Genomic DNA, 23,961 nt, shown 5'->3' with positions numbered 1-23,961 from the left:
GGGAGGGAATGGCAACAGCAGGGGCTTGTGTGATGGTTTGCCTAATAGACAAAACTTTGTCCAAAAAATACTGTTTGAATGCAGTGCAAGTATTTACTGATGCCTCATTCATTACACCAGACACCGGATTTATGACAGAGTTAATAGTGCTAAACAGGATTCCAGGACGGTGGCTATTGCTATTGATGAGATTGGAAAGGTATTGACCTTTAGCTTCCTTCACTGCTCTCTGATAGGTGGCAAGGCTAGCTCTAAATATCTCTAATGACACCTGCAGCCTATCCTTCTTCCACTTACGTTCTGCCTGTCTACACTGGCGCCTGAAGGCCCGAGTTGTATCATTGAACCAGGGATCCGATGGGCCTTTGGTCGACTTAGCCTTGTAAGGGGCAACAGAGTCCATAATCTGAGAGCAGATGGTGTGAAAGGATGAGAGGAGCTGGTCAGGACATAAAGGCAATGCCAATTCTATAGTAGAGGCGAGGTCGGAAACAGAGAAGGCAGCAACAAAGTCATCAACTGGAGATGGAGAAGTGTTAGACTTCAACAATTTTGGGGGCACGTCCGGGATTGGAAAAAGGGAGAAGGAATTCGACTCGGTCCAGTTGAACTACACGGGACTCACAGGTTCCAGCACCGGTGCATCATAAAAAAGGTAAGCAGAGCCTGTTATATCTAAATCTGCATATTGGCTATGAACTAAATTTTGAACCTGTGGAAAACGTATTGGGAGACTGGTTTAAATTCAGGGGGTCAGAGGAACGGTCTGTGAGTTAGAGTCTCACTGTAAGTCGGGTTAGAGGCCCGTTAATGGTGTGTGAGTTAGAGTCTCACTGTAAGTCGGGTTAGAGGCCCGTTACCGGTGTGTGAGTTAGAGTCTCACTGTAAGTCGGGTTAGAGGCCCGTTAATGGTGTGTGAGTTAGAGTCTCACTGTAAGTCGGGTTAGAGGCCCGTTACCGGTGTGTGAGTTAGAGTCTCACTGTAAGTCGGGTTAGAGGCCCGTTAATGGTGTGTGAGTTAGAGTCTCACTGTAAGTCGGGTTAGAGGCCCGTTACCGGTGTGTGAGTTAGAGTCACACTGTAAGTCGGGTTAGAGGCCCGTTAATCGTTCTGGGGTTGACTACCCTACGCCACTTCCCGACGGGGACGGTGGAGAGTTGCGAGTTAGAGTCTTGGCAACCAGTCGGGTTAGAGGCCCGAGGACTTAGGGGCACCTCGAAATACTTATTGTGTGTAAAAGTTCAGCTGGGTTAGAGGCCCGGGGAGTTTGGAACTCCCCAAATTTTTTATAAGAAAACTGGGTTTGAGTCCCAAAAGTGTTGGGTCAGGTACCCATTAATCATTTGTTAATTATTGTCTGGGACTCACAGTAACGTAAGTCAGGTTGAAATGGACGGGGACTTTGAGAGAGAAGTTGATGACGATGGTTGATGTCCAGGCACGGGAAAGTGGAAACAATTGGGGATACAGGTGGCAAATGTAATGACTGTTGTAGGCAGGATGGACCCAATTCAGAAAGAAAAAGAAGGGACAGAAGAGAAATTGTGACAAGTGGTGAGTGAGGCAGGATTAAGGATGGAGGAAAGGAGACCATTACATGTTATTTTGTGGAATAAGGAGAAGGAGTGTTCCAAAAATCGAGATAGAGTTAGAGACAAGAAGGAAATAGCAAATTTGGTCAAGAGAGGGAGATATAGAGAAAAGGAGAAGGAATGGGAAAAGCACAGAAAAGAATGGTGTAAATTAGCAGTGTGGTGTCAGGGCGTAGACCATTTGAACAAAGAGAAAAAGGGACAGAAAATTAAGGAGGAAAAAGAGGGAGGAGAGATAGAACCCCCAGCATATGAAGATGACTTGGGGCTTGGTATGGACCGGGCACCATTATATCCAGTGTTACGTTTACAGAGTGGTATATTGTCTTTAGACACACAGAATAGCAAGCCCATAACTCAAGTCACAGGAAAGCAAGATGAGAGAAAGTTGAGTAGGAAGGCGGAGTCAGAGAGCGAGACAGACACTGAGGGGGAGGTGAAACCGTTCAAGGCAAGGGCCGAGAGAGAGTACGGGAGATACGAGGAGAGGAGACGACTAGGAAAGAATAAACAAGATGAGATTACAGGGGCCATAAAGAGAAGGTCAGGCCGTACTAAAGGCAGGGTAGGTGAGGACTCAAGGTCGGGGTCGGACGATAGTGACACAGTGAGAAGAACCAGAACTAGTCAGAACAAAGGAAATTCACATAGAGGACGGGTGGTACTCACGGGCAATGCAGTAGGGAGATGGACTGACTCAGACGAAGACCCTGACGCAGACAGTAGTGGAGACGGGAGTAAGGGAGACGCAGATGTATACCCTCTGCCGCGTATGCCCCCACCAGAACATAAACTACACCATGACGCAGTAGAATCAATTCAAAAGACTCAAAATAAAATGTATACGCGGTCACAAGCAGGGGAAGCTGGGTGTGCTGGGTTTCAGCTGCCTCTCTTTAGATATAAACCATTGGGGCTGGGAGACGTACAGGCATTGGTAGATAAATTACCTCCGATGGGAGAGGGAGGTGGACTATGGTTGTCACAATTTGATAAACTCAAAGCTGGTCAAATGTTGGCACTAGGGGACTGGAGGGCAGTAGCCGCCCGAGCCGTGTCCGCCCAGGCTATGACTGAGATAGAAAAAGGGGCCGCCACTAGGCGGAGCCCTGATAACACCCCTTTCAGTCAGGTGGTCGGGCGCATAGCCACGGCCCTGAGGGAACGATTTCCCTTGCCCGCTGGGGCCCCGATGCCCAAGTTACCTTGGGAAAAAGAGCAACACCCTAGACAGTATCTAGAAGCATGTAAGGACACATGAGCCAAACACACAGGGCACCACCCGGGGAAAGGGGGTCTGCAGCAGGAGTGGTTTAGAAGGGCGGTCTTAGAGGGACTTCCAGAGAAAATAAAAGAGGCAATGATGGCAAATCCTGACTTGCCGGGTAGTGAATCACACGTATGGGAAAGACACATAGTACATCATTTACAGAGGGCTAAAGATGAGGAGACAGAGAAAGACAAACAGATACAGGAACTGAAAGAGAACCTGTTGCGCTTACAGCTGGGTGAAGCCAAAGGGAGGCTCAATGAAGGGAAAAAGAAACACAGACAGATGGCAGCCTTAGGCTCACGAGAATCTGACACACCCGATTTATACCCTGTTCCCACATGGGCACCCCAACCTCACGGTGGCCGGGGGGCATTCACCGCGCCCTATCGACCAGGGACTCCGAGGGGAGGTTATGGTAGGGGGAGGGGGCGGGGTAGAGGCAGAGGGGCTCCAGGAGCCCAAGTCCCATACGGAACCTGCTTTACGTGTGGTGACCCGAACCACTGGTCCAGAGAGTGCCCACAGAACACTGCAGGGGGCAGAGGATACCCAAACCAAGGGGCAGCTCCAGTTCCCAACCCACACGCCGTCCCACCACCTAGCGCACCTGGACAATACCCACTCTCTTATGAGGGAGGGTGGGACCAGGCGTGACGGTCTACAGGGAGGGGAGGGGACAGCGGGGGAAGGGCAGACCCTATGCTGTCCCTGAATGTCGACGGGAAGGATTTCTCCTTTCTGGTTGACACAGGGGCCACTTCTTCCACCATCACCGCCCCTCCCGTCACAGGACTACTATCCTCCAAGACAGTGGAAGTTGTGGGGTTTGAAGGAGTGGGACAGACTTTGCCAGTGACATTTCCTCTTAAAACGATACTGGGTAAACAGGCCCTCAGCCATCCGTATGTGGTGTCGACAAACACACCAGTGAACTTATTGGGGAGAGACTTGTTGATAAAACTGGGGGCTAATATCTTATGTTCTCCAGATGGACTAACTGTCACGTTACCAGACGGGACATCGGCGGTGTGCAGACCTGAAACCACACGCAAAGGGCAGTATCTGGTACAACCGGTGAAGGGTGAAATAGCAGAGATATACTGGGGACTATTGACACCGGAAAAGCCGGACAAACAGGGTATTTTGTCCCAGTACTTCAAATGGAGGCCGTGGATCTCCCTCCTCGAGCCGTACTTTCCTCCGCCAGACCCCCCACATGTAACCCTATTTTATGATCGGCAGGGCAACGAGGTGTATAGAGAGGGGTTTGGGGATGTAGTGTGTGGGGACACGTGGCAGGTCGGGTCTAAATTCATATATGTAGGCCTTGAGGGGGTGGCGGCAGATGTACAGTTGACAGAGGAGCAGGATCAGTGGTACATGATGGCGGAGGAGTCCGTCCCGTATGTGTCACTGGCCCTGCATCCTAAACACCAAGCAAAAGACCTGGGGCCCATGGTTAAAAGGGCGGTCGAATGTACTGATTGGACACTCACTCAGGCGCCAAACGTATGGTACTCACACAGCTGTAAGACGTAAAAATGGTTCACCTGCATTGACCTGGCTAACGCTTTTTTCTCTCTCCCACTAGCAGAGGAACGTTGTGATATTTTTTCTTTCACACATAGGGGTCGGCAATGGCGATACACGAGACTACCACAGGGGTTTGCGCTTTCCCCTGGTATATTCAACCAGGTACTGAGAGAAGCGCTGCAGGGATGCTGCCTGCCGACAGGGGTAACTTTGGTCCAGTATGTAGATGACCTGCTGCTGGCGGCCCCGACGGTGCTACAATGACGGTCCTCACCAGACTGGCTGAGAAAGGGTTCAAGGTGTCAAAAGAAAAGCTACAGCTGGTAAGGACGCAGGTCTCCTTTCTGGGCAGAGTAATCTCGCAGAAGGGAGCGGGGCTTTCCCCAGCTCACCGCACAACCATCCTCCACCATCCTAAACCCACTACTGTTCAGGAAATGCTATCATTCCTGGGGCTCACGGGGTACAGCCGCAATTACATCCCAAACTATTTAGGGCTCACAGAGCCACTTAGAGCGCTAGTTAAGGTGCAGGGAATGCGTAAACTTAAAGCCACTCTCGATTGGACTTGCCCGGCCGACCAGGCCTTCATTTTGCTGAAACAACAACTAGCCACCGCAGCTAATCTGGCCATACCTGACTACACAAAACCCTTTTTTCTAGATGTTTCTGAAACAGGACAAGTCATGAACGGGGTCCTGTTTCAGAAAAAAGGGGGAGATAGGAACATCCTTATGTACATAACCGTAGGATTTGACAAAACCGAAAAAAGGCACCCCACCTGCACACAGCATGCAGCGGGAGTAGCGAGACTCATTCAAAAATGCGCACACATAGTGATGGGGCATCACTTTCAGATACTCACAACACACAGTATAGTGGCGTATGTAAATTCACAGATGTTCACTATGACTTCCCTCAGGCAACAACACCTAAGCAAAATTCTTGGGGCTCCAAATTTGATTTTCACACATGAAGGGATAAATATTGCAGACCGAATGGGGACGGGTCTACCACATGAGTGCGCGCAAGAGGTAGTGAGGGAGAGTAAGACACGAACCGATCTGGAGGCAGAACCCCTCCCAGGGGCAGAGGACCTCTTCACTGATGGGTGCTGTTTCAGACACGAACAAGACGGCCTGAGGGCGGCCTTTGCGGTAGTGAAACTAACACCAGAGGGTTTAGTCACGCTGAAAGCAGAGAGGCTCCAGGGGATGCAATCAGCCCAGAGAGCAGAAGTTAGAGCACTAATAGAGGCCCTCAGACTGGCCCAGGGAACAACAGTAAACATTTACACTGATTCGGCATACGCAGTAGGCGCAGCACACGTGGAGCTAGGACAGTGGTTAAAAGCGGGGTTTAGAACAGCAGGAGACAAACCGATTAAACACAAGGCAGAGATGAGAGAACTAGCTGAGGCCCTAGACCTGCCCGAAAAGGTAGCCATCATAAAATGCAAAGGACACGATAATTCAAATAGTGTAGTAGCTCAGGGAAACCAAGCGGCAGACACAGTAGCAAAACAGGCAGCAGGGTACACTCCGCGAGTGATGGCGGTAAGAGCAGAAGAGGAAGTGGGGTGGGGAGAAGGCCCTGAGAGAGACGGGCTAGTGAGACATCAAAAGGGGGCTTCCCCACAAGAGAAAACAATTTGGCAACAGAGGGGAGCAACAGAGACGAGCGGGCTCTGTAGAGGGCCAGACGGTAGAGTAATACTTCCACCAGCCATGCAGGGAGATAAATTTGCAGAAGCCCACGGGTTGGGCCATGTAGGGCCAGCACAGATGTTGAGGAACTTGTGCCATTGGTGGCACCCGTTTATGGTAGACATGGTACGTAACTACACTAGGACATGCACCATCTGCACACACCACAATCCAAAACCGACGATCAAACCTGAGATGGGGGCGTTCCCCATGACGACGAGACCTGGACAAGAGATAGTGATAGACTACACGGACATGGGGGAAACTATACGGGGTGCCGCTACATGTTAGTGTGTGTGGACATGTTCACAGGGTGGCCAGAAGCCTGGCCGGCAAGAAGGGAGGACAGTCAGACAGTGATCAAGTGTTTAGTGAACCAGTACATTCCCAGACACGGCTTCCCAGAGAAAATTAGGTCAGACAATGGGACTCACTTTAAGAACAGTGATTTACAGAAGGTAGAGAGATTATTGGGCCTAAAACGTGCTTTTGGCACTGTGTACCATCCACAGTCCCAGGGAAAGGTAGAAAGGATGAACCAGAACTTAAAAAACAAGTTGGCTAAGATATGTGCACAGATTAAATTGAACTGGGTGGATGCACTGCCACTGGCACTCATGACGATTCGGTGCTTGTTAAATCAGACCACTGGGTTCACCCCATACGAGCTGCTGACGGGGAGACAGTTTCCAGGACCAGCCGCGGGGCCTGCGGTCCCGGAAGGGGAAAAGTGGCCCAAAGACCATAAAGTGTATTTTGATGAATTGCGAGCTCTCGTTTCAGAATTCACCAACAGAGTCGGAGAAAGGAGGGACCTGCACCCGCTGGACCAGAACCTGCCCCAGGCGGAGTGGGTGTTGCTGAAGGTCATCAAGCGAAAGTGGTCAGAGCCAAGGTGGACGGGTCCTCATCAGGTGGTGGAGAGAACGAGTCATGCGGTCCGCCTGAGGGACAAAGGAGAGACGTGGTACCATTGGAGCCAGTGTACACCAGCGCAGGAGCCAGGAAGGTCGTTAACGGACCTCATCCAAACCGGGAAGGAGGAGCTTTCCCCCGTGTGGACGGAAGAAGGACCAACACCAGCCGGACCGTTCCCAGGAGCGGACCCCAGGACACGGCAGGACTACGAGCGAGTGAAGGAGATAAAGGACGGCGTCAGGGGAATAGACTCTTAGGGGAAAGAACTGAAGAATACTGTAACAAAAGGGGGTATAGGACACCGAGTGGCTACCACTCGTACCAAGATGACAGGGTTACAGAGAAAGGTCTGGGGAGATGATAGTAGAATGAAATGGTATATGGGAATTGTTGGAATAATGATATGTGTGTTGTATGTTGTTACAGGTTTCCCAGGTTGGCATCGGGTCTTCATTCCCCCAGCGAAGAGGTTCGCGACCCCACCTGAGGACACCTGTTTGAGGAAATTTGGGGGATTGAATTGGACTATGTCAAGGGGTCGCATACGAGCATTCTGGGATAGATAATCCGCTGGAGGAATGGATGATCTCGATGTTCGGCCAGTGGAGAGGTTTGATAATGTCTGTTCTTTTATCGCTTGCTACATTTGGTGCTATAATGGTTACTTGTGGGTGTTGTTGTATCCCATGCATAAGAGGGCTTGCCATGAGAGTGATCTCTACAGCCATTGAGAAGGCTCCAGGATCGCCACCAGGGATGCTGATGCCTCTACTGGAGCAGCATGACCCGGGAGAACTGGAGCTTGGCGAATACGGGTGATCTCTCTGGGGAGAGATCAAAAGGGGGAATTGTAGATGTAGTGATTGTATAAGTTAGTGAACTGTTATAAGCTGTTGTAACCAATGAAACAAAATATTAAATGTTTGTAATATGAACTGAAACTGAAGGAGCAAGTAGGAGAATAGGAAACACTGTTTAAGCAGTTGCCGGGGAGAGAAAGATTTAGTATGTCTGTCTTTTGAGAAACAGGACACAGGTTAGAGACACACACACATAGTCTGACAGGCCAGACAGAAACCAGGAGGAGACAAGAAGATGTTTGCGTTTATCCTTATAAGGAATAGAACTGGAACTGGACCAATAGCACAATTGTTCTGTGAATTTAATGACTCTATCTTTTGGGTGTAGTAGAAGTATAAAATTATCTGTTGAATGTTGATCCTTAGACATTGTGCGGCGACACGTGTCTCCAGAAGCTTCTGTAATAAATGGACATATGATACGGTAGTTGACCTGACTCCTGGTGTTTTATTCTCCTTTCCAACAAACCAACTCGGGGAAGTGTTAGACTTCAACATCTCTCAAGGTTCCCAGGCATCACCCTACAAGCCACTCGCTCGCCACGCTTCCCTTCATTGAAATTAATTGAGCCATTGCGAACAGTGTGAATGCACCATTACGGTACATTCACACTATTCGCGAAATGTCCGATAGCCAACGCTAGCATCGCCCAGTGTGCTTCGCCTGTAGCATACTTGTGGGTGTGTCTCTGGGCGAACTAGCGTCATAACACCAGGTAAGCTGTGTATTAAGGTTTGAGAATAGCAAATTTGTATGAAGGAACGTCAGATTATTTCAATGGTTAAAATTGGAATAGAAACTTATTTTAATACCTTTTTAAATTTTAAATGTCTCTACTCAATTCATATGCCTCATTGATGTAATTCTTACAACCTGCAATGCTAGCTGGCAAAACAGCTTGCTACAATTAGGTAGCCACCAGTCAGCTAACGTAACCACCTACACAAAATCCTGTGATTGGTAAGTCCCCAGCGATAGGCGCGGGTGATTTGAATGAAGTTGGAAAATTTGAACTTTTTCTTCGCCTCTCACGGATCCCACGCATCGCCCCGCAAGCCACTCGCTCGCCACGCTTCCCTTCATTGAAATTAATTGAGCCATCGCTCCCATCGCGAATAGTGTTAATGTACCGTTAGGGCCACGGCTTCATGCGTCCCATCACTAGTCATAGCTATGCCAAGGAGGGGCTACAGGAATGGGAGTTCCAGTTACATTGGAATGGAAAACACTTCTATAGCAGTGAACTTTATAAGTTACATTTTGGTAATAATTTAGTTAAAAGCAATGACAGATCATAGAGTCCAAGGAGCTTTGCAAATATTCAAACCCCTTCACATTAAGCAATCATCTACATAAAAGTTGTTCTTTACGGTGTCTGTAACCTCTGCCGGAAAGTGAGCTTTGTTATTTTCAGCTGTCTGTCTTAGTGCAAAGTTTGCACAACTCGGTGATGACACTGCTCCAAAGAGGTGTACTTTCATCCGGTATTCAACAAGATCCCCGCTGCACATCACCATCAGGCCACCATAGGAATCACAGATAGTCAATATGATTTTCTGACACTTTGACTTGGTGAAACATTGCTTTGATGTCAGCCATCAGGGTAACTGGCTCTTGTCTGAATCTGATGAGTACTCCGATGAGTGACTTGGTAAGATCTGGACCCTGTAGCAATTGTTCATTGAGCGATGTTCCCTTAAAGACAGCTCCGCAGTCGAAGACCACTCTTAAGGCTCCTTTCCTCGGGTGATACACCCCGTGATGTGGGATATACCAGAGTCCCCCATCATTACGATTCAGTTGATCTACTGGTATCTTTTCAGCATAGTCGCTGTCAATCATTTCTGTGAGAAAAGTTGTATATTCATCGTGAAAAACCTCATGTTTACCAAACTTGCGTTTCAGGCTTTGGATGCGCTGCTCTGCTATGCAACGGTTATTTGGCATGCTGGGATTTCCTTGCCTGAAAGGTATGTCTAGACAGTATTGACCATCTGTAATTTTTATTGAGTTATTCACAATATCCAAGAATTTTATCTCTTCTCTGGACATTTCCTCTGTTTCCTTGCTGGTTACCTCATTGAAATCATGATTGTATTGTTTAACCAGTAGCTCCTCTAGATTCACAATAGACATTCAATTGACAGCAGCAGCAGGGCAGCCATTCTCATCCCTGACGTTGTTGTCTCCTCTCAAGGGACCATAGATGACCCACCCCAGTAGGGTCCTCACAGCGTATAGTCCATCCCCTTGGCTATTGACCACCTCCCAAGGTTCCAATACCTTAGAAGCATTTGTGCCGATGAGCAGGTCAATGCCAGCGTCTATTTCATGAATCTTGACATCCTTCAAGTAAGGCCATTGAGTCAGGTCTTTTTGTCTTGGAATGTTGAGCTTGGAAACAGGCATGGTCTTATGTGTAAATACATTGGACAGTTGTATGAAATCATTTTTGTCTTTGTGTGACTGCGTCAAGAACTTCACTCCCACCTGTCCTGAATTTTAAAGCTAAAGGTACAGCAAGCAAAGATTGCCATTACAAAAGTGAGAACTGTTTGCGCTCCTCCTACCTGTCTACTACTTCCTGTCACCTATGCCCCCTATATACAACCAAGTGTGCATCTAAATCACTGTCTAAACAAAACTAAACAAACTAAACAAAATAAAAGCCCAACAATAAGCATAAATGGCTCCTACACACCGGCCCCTAATTATCTTATATAACAAATAACAATTACCATAAAATAATGAAAGGAGCTACATACATTACACTTTTTGCTTGGGCCAGAGGTTCCAGACATGGCACAAGGTGAAATCTGGTCTTTACCACCAGTCCTTCTTAAATCTCAGTCTCTTTAATCAGACATATCTTTGTTATTGGTCTCTCCAATATATTGTTTTTTGTCTGAAGTCGAACGGTATGCACAAGTCCTTGTGCATCTGCTTTCGTCTCCAGTATTCTGCCCATTAACCAGGAGCCTTGTGGTGCAGTGGAGTCAACCACCACAACTATGTCACCTGGAGCAAAGTTCCTCTTTACCTTTGACCATCGCTGACGTTCTTGGATTACAGGTAAGTACTCCTGTGTTCACCTTTTTCAGAAGAGATCTGCCATGTATTGCACTTGTCTCCATCTGCGCCTTAGGTATAAGTCCTCTTTCACGAAGAGTCCAGGCAGAAGAATTGGATTGGTTTTCAACAGAAGAAGGTGGTTTGGGGTGAGTGCTTCCAAGTCCTTTGGGTCCTCAGAAAGCTTTGTAATGGTTCGATCATTTAAAATTGCTTCAAATTCACAAATTAAAGTTTGCAACCCCTCATCATCCAGAACTTGTTGGCTAAGTGCAGCACATTTCAAACCATGCGGATCAAACGCTCCCATACACCACCATGATGCGATCCTGGTGGGGGGTTAAAGCACCATTTTATTCCCTTCTGAAGCATAGCAGTCTGGATTTTGTCCTGATTTAAGGGGTTTAGTGCTTCTCTCAATTCTCTTTCAGCTCCAATAAAATTTGTGCCATTGTCTGATTTTAAAGACAAATAAATCTTTGTAATGCATGGATGCAGGAGTCTGTGTCAAAAGTATGTGCAACTTCAAGATGTACTGCCCTGCTTGCCATGCAGGTGAAGATTACGCCATATCTTTTAACAAGACTTTGTCCTCTCTGGATCTCTATAGGACCGCAGTAGTCTACTCCTACATTTGTAAATGGAGGCATATCTGGTAGAATCCTTTCCAGGGGTAAGTCTGCCATTTTCTATTCTCCAACTCTTCCCCGATGTTGTTTGCACACAACACAGTCTGTTATGATCCTTCTTGCTGCAGAGTTGGCTTTTATAATCCAGTATTTTTTACGGAGTCGAGATAGCATATGATTTCTTCCTCTGTGGCCAAGTTGTTCATGGATATGTCGTAGCAATAGTGTTGACATGTCCAAGTCTTTTGAGAGAATAACAGGATGCTTAGCCTCTTCAGGCATCGCTAGTCTACTCAGGCGACCACCTACTCTCAGAAGTCCATCATCCAACACCGGGTCCAGTTTATAGAGACGACTGCTTCTTTTAACACCACTTTTACCAGCCTTTAGCGTAGATAGTTATTCTTCAAAGCTTTGTCTTCGGTTCAGATCCTCAGGATTTAAACAATGTCTTTGGAGTGTTGCTTTAAAACCTTGTATCTCCTTCAATTGGCTGGACTCATCTTTAAAGTTACTCGCAGCAGTCTGAATCTCCTTTCTTTTTCTAGTCAGCAGTAAGATAGTTGTTTTTACTTTAAGTAGCCAAGCTACAGCTGTCATCAGACATCTCCATGAAGAGAAATAATTTATGAGAGAGCTGGTGGGATTCAATGGACCTTTAACAATGAGGTTGCTTGTGATGTCTTGCTTAACTTCCAGATCATTTGCAGAGATTGCAGTTTCCAAATGAAGTTTCTGCCATTCTCTGTCTGACTGACAGAGAAACTCTGGTCTCTTGATCCATCTTTTGCAGCTTAAGAAGCGGTTTGCTGTTAGCCCCCTAGAGGCTTCATCTGCCAGATTTTCCTTTGTGCTAACATACACTCACCTAAAGGATTATTAGGAACATCTGTTCAATTTCTCATTAATGCAATTATCTAATCAACCAATCACATAGCAGTTGCTTCAATGCATTTAGGGTTGTGGTCCTGGTCAAGACAATCTCCTGAACTTCAAACTGAATGTCAGAATGGGAAAGAAAGGTGATTTAAGCAATTTTGAGCGTGGCATGGTTGTTGGTGCCAGACGGGCCGGTCTGAGTATTTCACAATCTGCTCAGTTACTGGGATTATCACGCACAACCATTTCTAAGGTTTACAAAGAATGATGTGAAAAGGGAAAAAACATCCAGTATGTGGCAGTCCTGTGGGCGAAAATGCCTTGTTGATGCTAGTGGTCAGAGGAGAATGGGCCAACTGATTCAAGCTGATAGAAGAGAAACTTTGACTGAGATAACCACTCGTTACAACCGAGGTATGCAGCAAAGCATTTGTGATGCCACAACACGCACAACCTTGAGGCGGATGGGCTACAACAGCAGAAGACCCCACCGGGAACCACTCATCTCCACTACAAATAGGAAAAAGAGGCTACAATTTGCCCAAGCTCACCAAAATTGGACAGTTGAAGACTGGAAGAATGTTGCCTGGTCTGATGAGTCTCGATTTCTGTTGAGACATTCAGATGGTAGAGTCAGAATTTGGTGTAAACAGAATGAGATCATGGATCCATCATGCCTTGTTACCACTGTGCAGGCTGGTGGTGGTGTAATGGTGTGGGGGATGTTTTCTTGGCACACTTTAGGCCCCTTAGTGCCAATTGGGCATTGTTTAAATGCCACGGCCTACCTGAGCATTGTTTCTGACCATGTCCATCCCTTTATGACCACCATGTACCCATCCTCTGATGGCTACTTCCAGCAGGATAATGCAACATGTCACAAAGCTCGAATCATTTCAAATTGGTTTCTTGAACATGACAATGAGTTCACTGTACTGAAATGGCCCCCACAGTCACCAGATCTCAACCCAATAGAGCATCTTTGGGATGTGGTGGAACGGGAGCTTCGTGCCCTGGATGTGAATCCCACAAATCTCCATCAACTGCAAGATGCTATCCTATCAATATGGGCCAACATTTCTAAAGAATGCTTTCAGCACCTTGTTGAATCAATGGCATGTAGAATTAAGGCAGTTCTGAAGGCGAAAGGGGGTCAAACACAGTATTAGTATGGTGTTCCTAATAATCCTTTAGGTGTGTGTATCTCCATTGTGAAACATCAGTAGAATCCCTTACAAAGGAGATCCTATTTGCTACAAATGTTCAGAAACATTTGGTTTCGTTGTTGATATATTTAAGCACTGTTGTGCTATCAGTCCAAAAGATGGATTTGTTCAGCTGAAGCTGTAATTCCCTCCGAAGCATTCTGTCAACTTTGACGGCTAGAACTGCAGCTGTGAGCTCCAGTCTGGGGATCATTACTTGCTTTAACGGTGATACTCTTGCTTTCCCCATCATGAAAGCAACATGCACCTCTTTGTCGTTGTTTTCCAGTCTAAGATATGAAACCGTATCGTATCCACTCTCGCTGGCGTCTGAGATGTGATGCAATTGTGAGTTTCTGATATGACCAAAGCATCTGGGCTTCATGCAACGGTCCACTCTAAACTCTGTCATCTTTTTCAGATCTGCCAACCATCCAGTCCACTGCTGAGAAAGAGTTTGGGGTTTGTTTTCATCCCATCCAAGGTTTTTTCTACAGAGTTCCTGCATAATCAGTTTGGCTGGCAGAATAAATGGTGCTAGAAGTCCTAAAGGGTCGTATACAGAGCCAACCACGGACAAGATTCCGCGTCTGGTGTATGCTCGTGGCTCTGCAGTAATTCTGAACATGAACACATCTGTTTCAACGCACCAGTGCAATCCTAGCGCTCTTTCCATTGGCAGGTTGTCCCTGTCCAAGTCCAACTCTTATGTCTCTTTGGTTCTGGCTTCCTGTGGAATGGATGTCAATACTTTACGGCTGTTGCTGATCCACTTTGACAGAATGAAACCTCCCTTCTTGCGTTTTTTTGATTTCTCGGCTGTGTCAGAAGCTTCACTCCTACCTGTCCTGAATGGTAAAGCTAAAGGTACACCATGCAAAGATTGCCATTACAATGACAAAGCAAGAGAATGAAGAATGAATGAAAAACTGAAATATCTAATGTACATACTTCTTCAGATCCTTCACCATGATACTCCAAATTTATCTCAGATGCATCCTGTGTCCAGTCATCACCCTTAAGATTACTCTAGAACTGTAATTGGCACCTGTGGAAAATTTGATTGTTTGGACATGATCTAGAAAGGTACCCTCCTTTCAATATGAGGTCCCACACTTCATAAAGCCACTAAGTAATTGCATTTTTATATGTCCCCTTCCCTTAATTAGGCTATGTGGTGTCTGTAAATAGTGTTTGATTAATGTTCATTTTTCAAATATTCTGTAGAATTAACAACCATGTTTGTCACTGAACTTAGTTGCATTTATAAATTTTCTGTTAAAAAAAACAATGCAATCCGGATGTAAATGTATTAACTAGATGCTCTACCTGAGGCAACAGGTGAATAATAAATTAGCTATGTCTATTTACATTAATTTCTGTAGGACTATAAGATTATGGCTTTTAAATAAATGTGTCCTAACAAACCATTTGACTGTTAACACACAAACTATTGCTTAAGAATGATTTATAATGGAAACTGTAACTGTATTTCTTTTTGAATTATGTATGAGTTTTGAAGACGATTGGAGAGCTCAAATGTATGAGTTTTGGTGAGGATTGGAGAGATCAAAGTAAAGGATACACATGGGCAATTCACTGTAGTATACTGATCTTGGTTATGTAAAATACAGATTAGAAAACATTGTAATTAAAGAAAGAGAGGAAAAAGAGAATCTCAAACGCTCCCATTTTTCTGCTCCTATAATACATTTTCTCACGGTAAGGATAGATTCAACAAAACAATCCCAAAGACATCCTCTCCTCTTGTATTTTCATTATACTTTCCAAAATTCTCCACATGGTGTCATGCAAGTGCTGATAGCTGTGACAACACAACCTAATGAGGTATTGTAGAATTGTATTGTAAAAGCTTCATTTTATTATCTTGTTCTAGATTAAAGTTCATAATGAGTTATAATTGTTTAAAAAAATTTTTTTCTCATTACCACTCCCTTGTCAAGCCATTTGAAGCGTGTGTACGAGGAATCATTAATTTCCAACTAAGTATGGAAAACATTTTCAATTACGTATAAACAGTATAACAGTACACATAGCTCAACATAATAATAATCTGATATGTCTTAGCCCCTGTTATTGGGCATTAGGCCAAGGGATTCAAGTGGTTATACGTGACCCAGAAATGGCTTAAAATATACAAGACTTCACATTAATATCCTAGGTAACTAAGTAGGGTAAAGTTCATATTTTGTGACGCGTCGGACTGAGCTATGCTGGGCTCCGTGCCATAAAATAATGATGCGTCAAAGTTGTCTAAGGTTACAAGTCTACGTGGCATGTAGCATACCACATGTGTTTTTTAGCTTCTGTAATTTATTATTCAGTATTTTATTATGGCTGTGATCGATAATCTATTTTATCCTTCCTAGTAGTGTACGTATTTGATCACGGTGCAATATTGCGCATCTCTTGCCATTGTGCGTGTGTGTGTGTGTGTGTGTGTGCGTGTGTGTGTGTGTGTGTGTGTGTGTGTGTGTGTGTGCGTTTATGTCCTGTCAGAGATTGCAGCGTTTGTCATTTTCTTGATGCGCTCATTGGTGCGTTCCTCTAACGTGTCACAACTTTTGTTGGATTACCCCAAGGATGTGGAGTATCATCAGGTGTTAAAGTACCACCCCACACTCTCAACCCTTGTCTTCGAGGGATCTTCTGCCTGCAGGAACAAGGACCATCAGACTGGAAACGTCCTGGAACTCGTTGACTGCAAAATATAGCAGTACCCATTGCAACTCAGGGAATAACCTATTCCTCTAAAATGTATACAGCCAATAGGTATAGACAGCCCACCAACATGCCATTCTCGTCTTCTACGTTGCCAGTGTTTTTATTTATGATATATCTAGTGGTAAATGGACTAAAGGCAGCCGCCACGACGGGGACCACGCTGGGCTGCGCGTCCTGCGGCATGTCGCTGATGGAAAAAGATTCTGAGCAGAGGCTCATGGTTGAGATCGCCAAGCAACAAATCTTGAACAAACTGCACATGAAAGAGAGACCAAACATCACCTCAACTGTGCCTCGCGCAGCGCTTCTAACTGCGCTCCGCAAACTACACGCGGGGAGAGTAAGAACGGACGGAACCATTGAACTTGAGAATAACATCAATAGGGATACCAAAGACCAGGGATACGAAATAGTGAGCTTCGCAGAAATTGGTAAATTCAGTTATTTTGAACATAATGTGCGGGTTTAAGTGTATGTCATTGTTACTTTATGGCGTATATGGGCTACTTTATCATACTGTGTTTTGTTTCGCTCCAATGAACCATGGCCAAATGTACCTTTAGAACTTACTATCAATGTCAAATGAAACACATGGGTTTGAAGCCTTCCCACTGAAACCCTGACCTGAGAAAACTGGTAAATTAAGACAGATCGAGCTTTTAGCGCGCCTTGTTCTATTTGACCCAATTCCTTGCGTCGCTTTTGTGTCCAAAAATCCGTTGTTACCTCTTTCCTCAAGCACATTTGAACAAAATGTATTAATCAATTAATTTCGATGTTTTGAAATAACTCAAACGTTTTGACACTGTATCGTTATTTATATGCTGTAACTTTGTGACTTGGGAATGTTGATGTATGGACAATAGTGGCATTCTAGAACTACTACAAAAGAGTTACATTCAGGTAGCTACAGCTGCTGGCAGTGAAATGTCACACTAATCCTCACACTCTGTCTTCTCTGTGGGATCTAGATGATAAGGTCACTTTACCTGGGGCTGAACCAGGCCTTACCTTCCAGTTCCTTCAGGTGAAAGGCCACAACATTCAGGTGATCCAGTCATCCCTGTGGCTCTATGTCCACTCCTCTGACACCCCCGACCCCGGTCCACGTCCTAGTGCCATTGCCCAAATCTACCTCTCTGGGCCTGCGGAGAGTGGCTCCAATCGCACCCTCCTCCTGGAGAAGATCCTTGATGTGCAGAAGAGTAACTGGCACACCTTCCCCATCACAAACACCCTGCAAGCTTTCATGGACGGGAGCCAGCAGAGACTTCAGCTGGGAGTCACCTGCAAAGAAACCAGGGCGACAGGGGAGAACGGGGTCACCCGCGACCTGTGTGAGCTGGGAAAAGCGATGGACCTGACCCACCAGCCGTTCCTGGTGGCCCGGGTGAGACGCCGGGAGGACCCCGAGCACATCCTCCGCAAGAGGTCTCTGCGTTGTGGAGACGACGTTACCGTCTGCTGCAAGAAGGACTTCTACGTCAAGTTCAAAGACATCCAGTGGCAGGATTGGATCATAGCTCCAGAAGGTTACCACATGAATTACTGTATGGGCCAATGTCCCCAGGCCTTGGCGGGTTCTCCAGGCATCGCATCCTCCTTCCATGCAACGGTTTTCAGCCAGCTCAAAGCCAATGGCATCAATATGGCGGTGTCCTCCTGCTGTGTGCCAATCCAACGCCGGCCCCTGTCTATGGTGTACTTCAACTCACAGCACAGCATTGTGAAGACTGACGTGCCTGACATGATCGTAGAGTCCTGCGGCTGCACGTAAAGGGGTGGAAAAACAGACAGACACAAGACATTCAGCAAACAATGCTTTTAGTCTGGAAAGACTAGATTGAATTTGTCACACACACAAGCACACATGTAGGTGCAAACATGCAACTACTTTCACATTCATGCAGTGTAGCAAATTTGATCTGGTTTTTTTTGCATGCAAATGGTATAATGCGCAGTGTGTTCTGACTTGTTTAGTCACTTGGTCACACACAGATGACAACGTCCAGACAGAATCACTCATAGCCTTTATTCATTTTTAATTGATTGTTAAACAATTACATGTTTTATTGCATTTTCTTTTTATACAGTGTGTTTTGTATTACTGGTGTGGGTGAGGTGAGCAATTAAGATACAGAATGATGTATGCAAGTCAGTGCCTGGATCTTTGTAATGTGGAGTAGAGGTTACTTATTAATTGGCTTTGTGTTGCGTTGACCATCTACACACACATACTGTATGCATTAGTATAACATCCTTTTGTCATTTAAGATGTGTTTGATTCCTTCTTGTTCAACACAAGTATAGTTACTTGCATTTTAGTGCATTTAGAGCTCTCGAAATGAGGAAAATGGGATTACTAAAATGAATATGTGCCTTCCCCATTGTTTTGTTTTGAAGGCGAAAACTGAGGTGTTCTGATTCTGTGGGCTCGTTCTAAAGATCCACAGAGAATATACTTTTGAAATTGAAATGCATTGGTGATGCAATGCTGTTGATGCATGCAACACAAGACAGCAGTATAACCATACAAATTATCTAAATAGATTTCCCCCGGGAAACCACCCAGACAGGAGTATATATTTGATATTCAGAGGTTAAAAATTGTTTCATCAGCATCTGAGCTGTATTATTTGCTTAGATAATCAGTTAGGCAATGGCGGCATGAACTCAAGGTTATTACTCGGTTGTGTGAGCAAACATTTAGCTATTGCCACAGTTTCAGGCAACGTGAAGGTCCATGAAATACACCGGTCAACGAGCAAGCATGCTCTAAGGCATGTTGGAGTTTGAATTTTCCAAAGTCTAAATGTTTTTAGGGCTGATATAAATTACATGCATTCAAGCAATCTCTGTCTAATCGTTGTATTCAGTGTTCTTTTTATAATGTTTACAATGTGTGAGGGTATGTGGGTGTTTATGTGTGAAATGTTTAAGCCTATTCGCTGCTTTCTAAATGCTATGCATCCTGTGTTGTTGGCAGTAGCAGTGTATAATGTACTGAAGACTGTATTGAAATGTCCTAGCCTAGCCTGGCATCCATAGTGTTGCTGTATTATACATATCCTAGCATGGGCTTCAAGATCCTATAGCAAGCACTTCCTAGCTACCTGGCTCTTAGACCATTAGAACATTCTATTGTTCTTATGCAAGCACTTCCTGTCCTTCTGTCCTCCTGCTTCCTGTATGTCATCTAAAAGGATGTCTTTCCATTGGAAACGTACTGCAGTTTGGAATGTATTGTGAAGATAACTAATACCACTGATTTATAAAACCAACAAGTGAAAGTTGATATAAACAGAAACCCTCACATAACTTTCATGATTGGCTATTATTTCTGCCTGAGCACTTTATCAGATTACTGTATATTTATAAGATTCTTCAACAAGTTTTTTTGTCACTTAGTTAATGAAATTTAAAACACAGTTAAAGGCAAAATTACTGTTAGCACGTTATGTTTTCTGAATCATTGTCTTGTGTAAACCTTGATTTTATTTCCTATTGAAACAGTTGAGAAAAAAATTATGAATTAATTTACCTTTACTGTAACTGGAAAATTATACCAGCATTTGATTGTGTATCTATTCCAATCTCTGTCAATATCTTTGTATATACCATGATATTTTGAATAATATATAGTAAGAATAGATGTTATTTTAACTTTTTCTATCAAGCTATAATTCCATTGAAAATACATTTTAAAACCAAAAAATATTTTTGACTTGACACTAATTACATTTTTCATGTAAGGTTTTTATTTTTCATTTTTCCCCCTCGAAGATTTCAGTTTGTTTCAATTGGGTTGTTAACATCATAGGACACATTAAAAGTGGAAAAAGTTCTGACATGATTTATCTTTGTCTCATTCTTTTGCATCACAAGAACCTGGCATTTTAACAGGGGTGTGTAGACTTTTTATATCCACTGTATGTTATTGTATGTACAGTGTGCTGGCTAAATTCCCATTCTCTCCCTCATATCATCATGGCCTTGTAATAATCTCCAGCTTCCATTTCATTACTTCCCTCTCTTCCCCATTTTGAAAAGAAAAAAAGAAATATTAGATCCTATGCCTATAGGTATGCAATCAATAATGTACTGTAAATATCTCAGGTTAAAAAAGCTTCAGACAAATTATTTAAATATAAATGTGGATTCAAAATAGGGGGAGACAGAGAAGGAGTGAAAGTGGAAAAGGTGGAAGTGGTAATTGGGTGCCTTTGGGGCAGTAAAACTGTCAATTTAATTATAAAGTAATATAAAATGACAGCCCTAAAAATCTTGGGGGAACTGAAAATTACACACAAAACATCCAGATTTTATTATATATAAAAATAAAAATTATTACTTTGATTTGTTAATTAATATTTAGCTGAAAATGCATGTTTCCTTAACGATAATGAAAGACACAAACAGAAAAATTATTGTCTAAACTAGGACTAGGGACTTGAAGTCTAGTTTTAATCTCCTTGCACTTCATATCTTGCCAAATGTCTCTTTTTAGAAGATTCTGGGTAATTGTTTTAGTTGTTATAATTCATTTACCCAATGTTGTAAGCATGTTGGGCAAAATAAAAAAAAATGTAATGTAAATTTAAAGCAGCATGTAGTGAAATAGATTGTGATGGCCAGTTTTTAAAACCATCAAACAAAATTACGTTTAATGAAAAGATTACTCATTCCCACCTTATCGTCTTTTATCAGAAGAGGCAAATGGAGTACTCTGCTGTCTGTGCTATGAGCACTGTTCTCAACAAGACCAAATAAAGTAAGCAAAGTAGCCTGATTATAAAATCCATAAATCAATGTTAAACATTAAAAAACTTCAGAAGAATTAATTTAATTCTGCACTAAATATAACTTGATACACTATAGTGTTTTCAAACTTGGAATGTTTCAAAACCTCTCAGAGTGATTGGTTTCAATACCTCAGGAAATATTTTGTCTTTTAAGTTGGTGGCAGCTCAGTTGCTACAATACTAGTGTTTTAAAAAAACTTTGTTTTAACATTGTACAAAGAACAACACAACTCTGCAACTTAAGTGTACCATGATTTTAAATATATTAATCCAAATATCAAAGTCACCCACGTAAAAAAAAGTAATTAAAGAAATTCCATTTTCCAGTTTTATCTTGAACATACTTGGACAGTAATGGAATTAAAAATCATAGAAAATATAAATCAATAACATCTGAAAGGCAAAGAGCGTGTTTGCCGGACAAATACTGGAAGTGGTTTTATGGACGGTCTCTGTTTGTCAGGTAAATATTTGTCAAATATTTCTGGCACTCTACAGCCTCTAAGAGAATACCGTGTCGTGCATCCACTTGCCTCCGTTCCCAAAGAACAAAGAAGAACCAGCCAAGTTTGAATTAGGTTACAGTAAGCAGATTTTTATCAGACAGATACACGTGAATGCTAGGCCGAAGGCCGAAAAAGCCTGAAACGCTTGAATCATAATAACACTAAAAAAATACTAGAATATTAATTCTAGAACTGTTAGTTTGCACGGTTAGTTTGCTATTGAGTATTGTATTGTTATACACAGTGAAAAAGTATTTGGACACAGTGACACTTAAAACACAAGATGTTCTGTATTTCAGCACTTATACAATGACTGTGGATTTAAAGTGCAAGTCATAAGCTTTCATTTGAGAGAAACTAATTAGAAATGTATTCGGACAGATTAACATTATGTACAATGAATGTGTTGCATCACCTCTTCTTTAAACCATACTCTGTAAGCGTTTGGCAACTGAGGAGAGAAATTGCTGCTCAACAATTCAGGGTCTTCATTGTCATAATTTTAATTTCATAATGCGCAAAATGTATTCAATGGGTGATGGTCTGGACTGCAGGCAGGCCAGACTTTTTCTGGATGGCAGCACATGTTTCTCCAAAACCTGTATTGTTCAGCATAAATTCACCGATTTGCAAGTCACCCATGACATGTGCACTAATGCACCCCCAAACCATCATGGATGCTGGATTTTTAACTGTGCACTGATACGAAGCTGGATGGACCCTCTACTCTTTAGTCCGGAGGATGCAGCATCCATCATTCCCAATAATAATTTCACATTTTGACTCTTCAGAGAAACTTTACACATTGCCTCAGTCCATCTTAAATGTGGTCGGGCCCAGAGAAGGCACCGGCAGTACTAATTCTTGTTTATATTTGGTTTCTTCTTTGTATGGTAGAGTTTTGACTTGCATTTGTGGATGCCACAACATACTGTGTTCACAGACAATGGTTTTTGGAAGTGTTCCTGAGCCCATGCAATGATTTCCACTACAGAATCGTGACTGCTTTTAATGCAGTGCTGCCTGATGGCCCAGAAATTGGTTTTGGGCTTTGTCTCTTTGCATTCAGAGATTTTTCTAGATTCTCTGAATCTTTTCATGATATTATGTACCGTAGATGATGAGATCCCCAAATGCTTTGCAATTTTATGTTGAGAAACATTATTCTTAAATTGTTGCACTATTTGCGCACACAGTCTTTCATAGAGTGGTGAACCCATCCCCATCCTCACAGTCACATCATTTTTGAAATTATCTTTTAATACCTAATCTTGTTATTGCCAAGTGACTTAATTAGTTGTGTGATATTCCACCAGGTTTAGTTTTTCAGCATTACTGCACACAACTGTTCCAGTCTTTTGTTGCCTGTTGTCCCAACTTTTTACTATGTTACTGGCATCAAATTCAAAGGGGGTTGTACATTTTTCAAGAAACAATCAAATGTCTCAGTTTCACCATTTGATATTTTGTCTTTGTACTTCTCTCTATTGAATATATGGTTTATATCATTTGCAGATTATTGCACTGCTTTTATGTTCATTTTATGCAGCTTCACAACTTTTATTATTTGCCTATCTCAACAAGTTATTTGCATTATATGCTTAATAAATACTGCCTTGCTCCATGACAAACACAGCTCAAGGATTCAATCTAGCAATCTTTGACTCCTTGACCTGTGTTTGTCTCAGTTTTCTAATTTGCTCCAATAAAGCCAATACAGTAAGTAGTAATACTGATTTCTCTATAATTATACTCTTCAACTTATGTATGTTGGCATTTGCATTGGGGTTTCAGTGGAGTGCTCTGGCTGGTCAGGATTGAGATTATAGCTTTAGTGGAACACTGTAGTGTGTCTCATACTAAAGAACATTCGGAAGATCTGGAGAAAGCCGATTGCATGCTATTAATTAAACCATTACATCCCAATGTGCTTATGTTGCATTTATTTTGTGCATATCTTAACAAGACTGATTCCTTTGATGTTTAGTGCGCTATACATTATATTCCCAATGTACGCAAGTTGAAGAGTATAATTATAGAGAAATCAGTATTACTACTTACTTTATTGGGGCAAATTAGAAAACTGAGAAAGCCAAACACAGTTCAAGAAGTCAAAGATTGCTAGATTGAATCCTTGAGTTGTGTTTGTCATGGAGCAAGGCAGTATAATTTTTGGTTTAAAATATATTTATTGAAATCATATTACAACCCAGAATCTCTTCGATTCTGGCAAACCGTCCGGC

General features: G+C 43.4%; 1 protein-coding gene across 1 annotated transcript; it reads left to right on the top strand.

The window, feature by feature from the left end:
• The first annotated feature begins 16,269 nt into the window (after positions 1-16,269).
• LOC105028312 (inhibin beta B chain) lies at positions 16,270-20,015 on the top strand. The gene is made up of 2 exons (XM_010900957.3): positions 16,270-16,841; positions 17,382-20,015. The coding sequence occupies exons 1-2, from the start codon at positions 16,442-16,444 to the stop codon at positions 18,185-18,187; spliced, it is 1,206 nt and encodes a 401-aa protein (XP_010899259.1). The 5' UTR covers positions 16,270-16,441; the 3' UTR covers positions 18,188-20,015.
• Positions 20,016-23,961: the final 3,946 nt, after the last annotated feature.

Source organism: Esox lucius, chromosome 17 (genome assembly GCF_011004845.1).
Source record: "Esox lucius isolate fEsoLuc1 chromosome 17, fEsoLuc1.pri, whole genome shotgun sequence".
Taxonomy (NCBI): domain Eukaryota; kingdom Metazoa; phylum Chordata; class Actinopteri; order Esociformes; family Esocidae; genus Esox; species Esox lucius.
The sequence above is the reverse complement of the archived record's forward strand: the minus strand, read 5'-3'. Positions and strand labels throughout refer to the sequence as shown.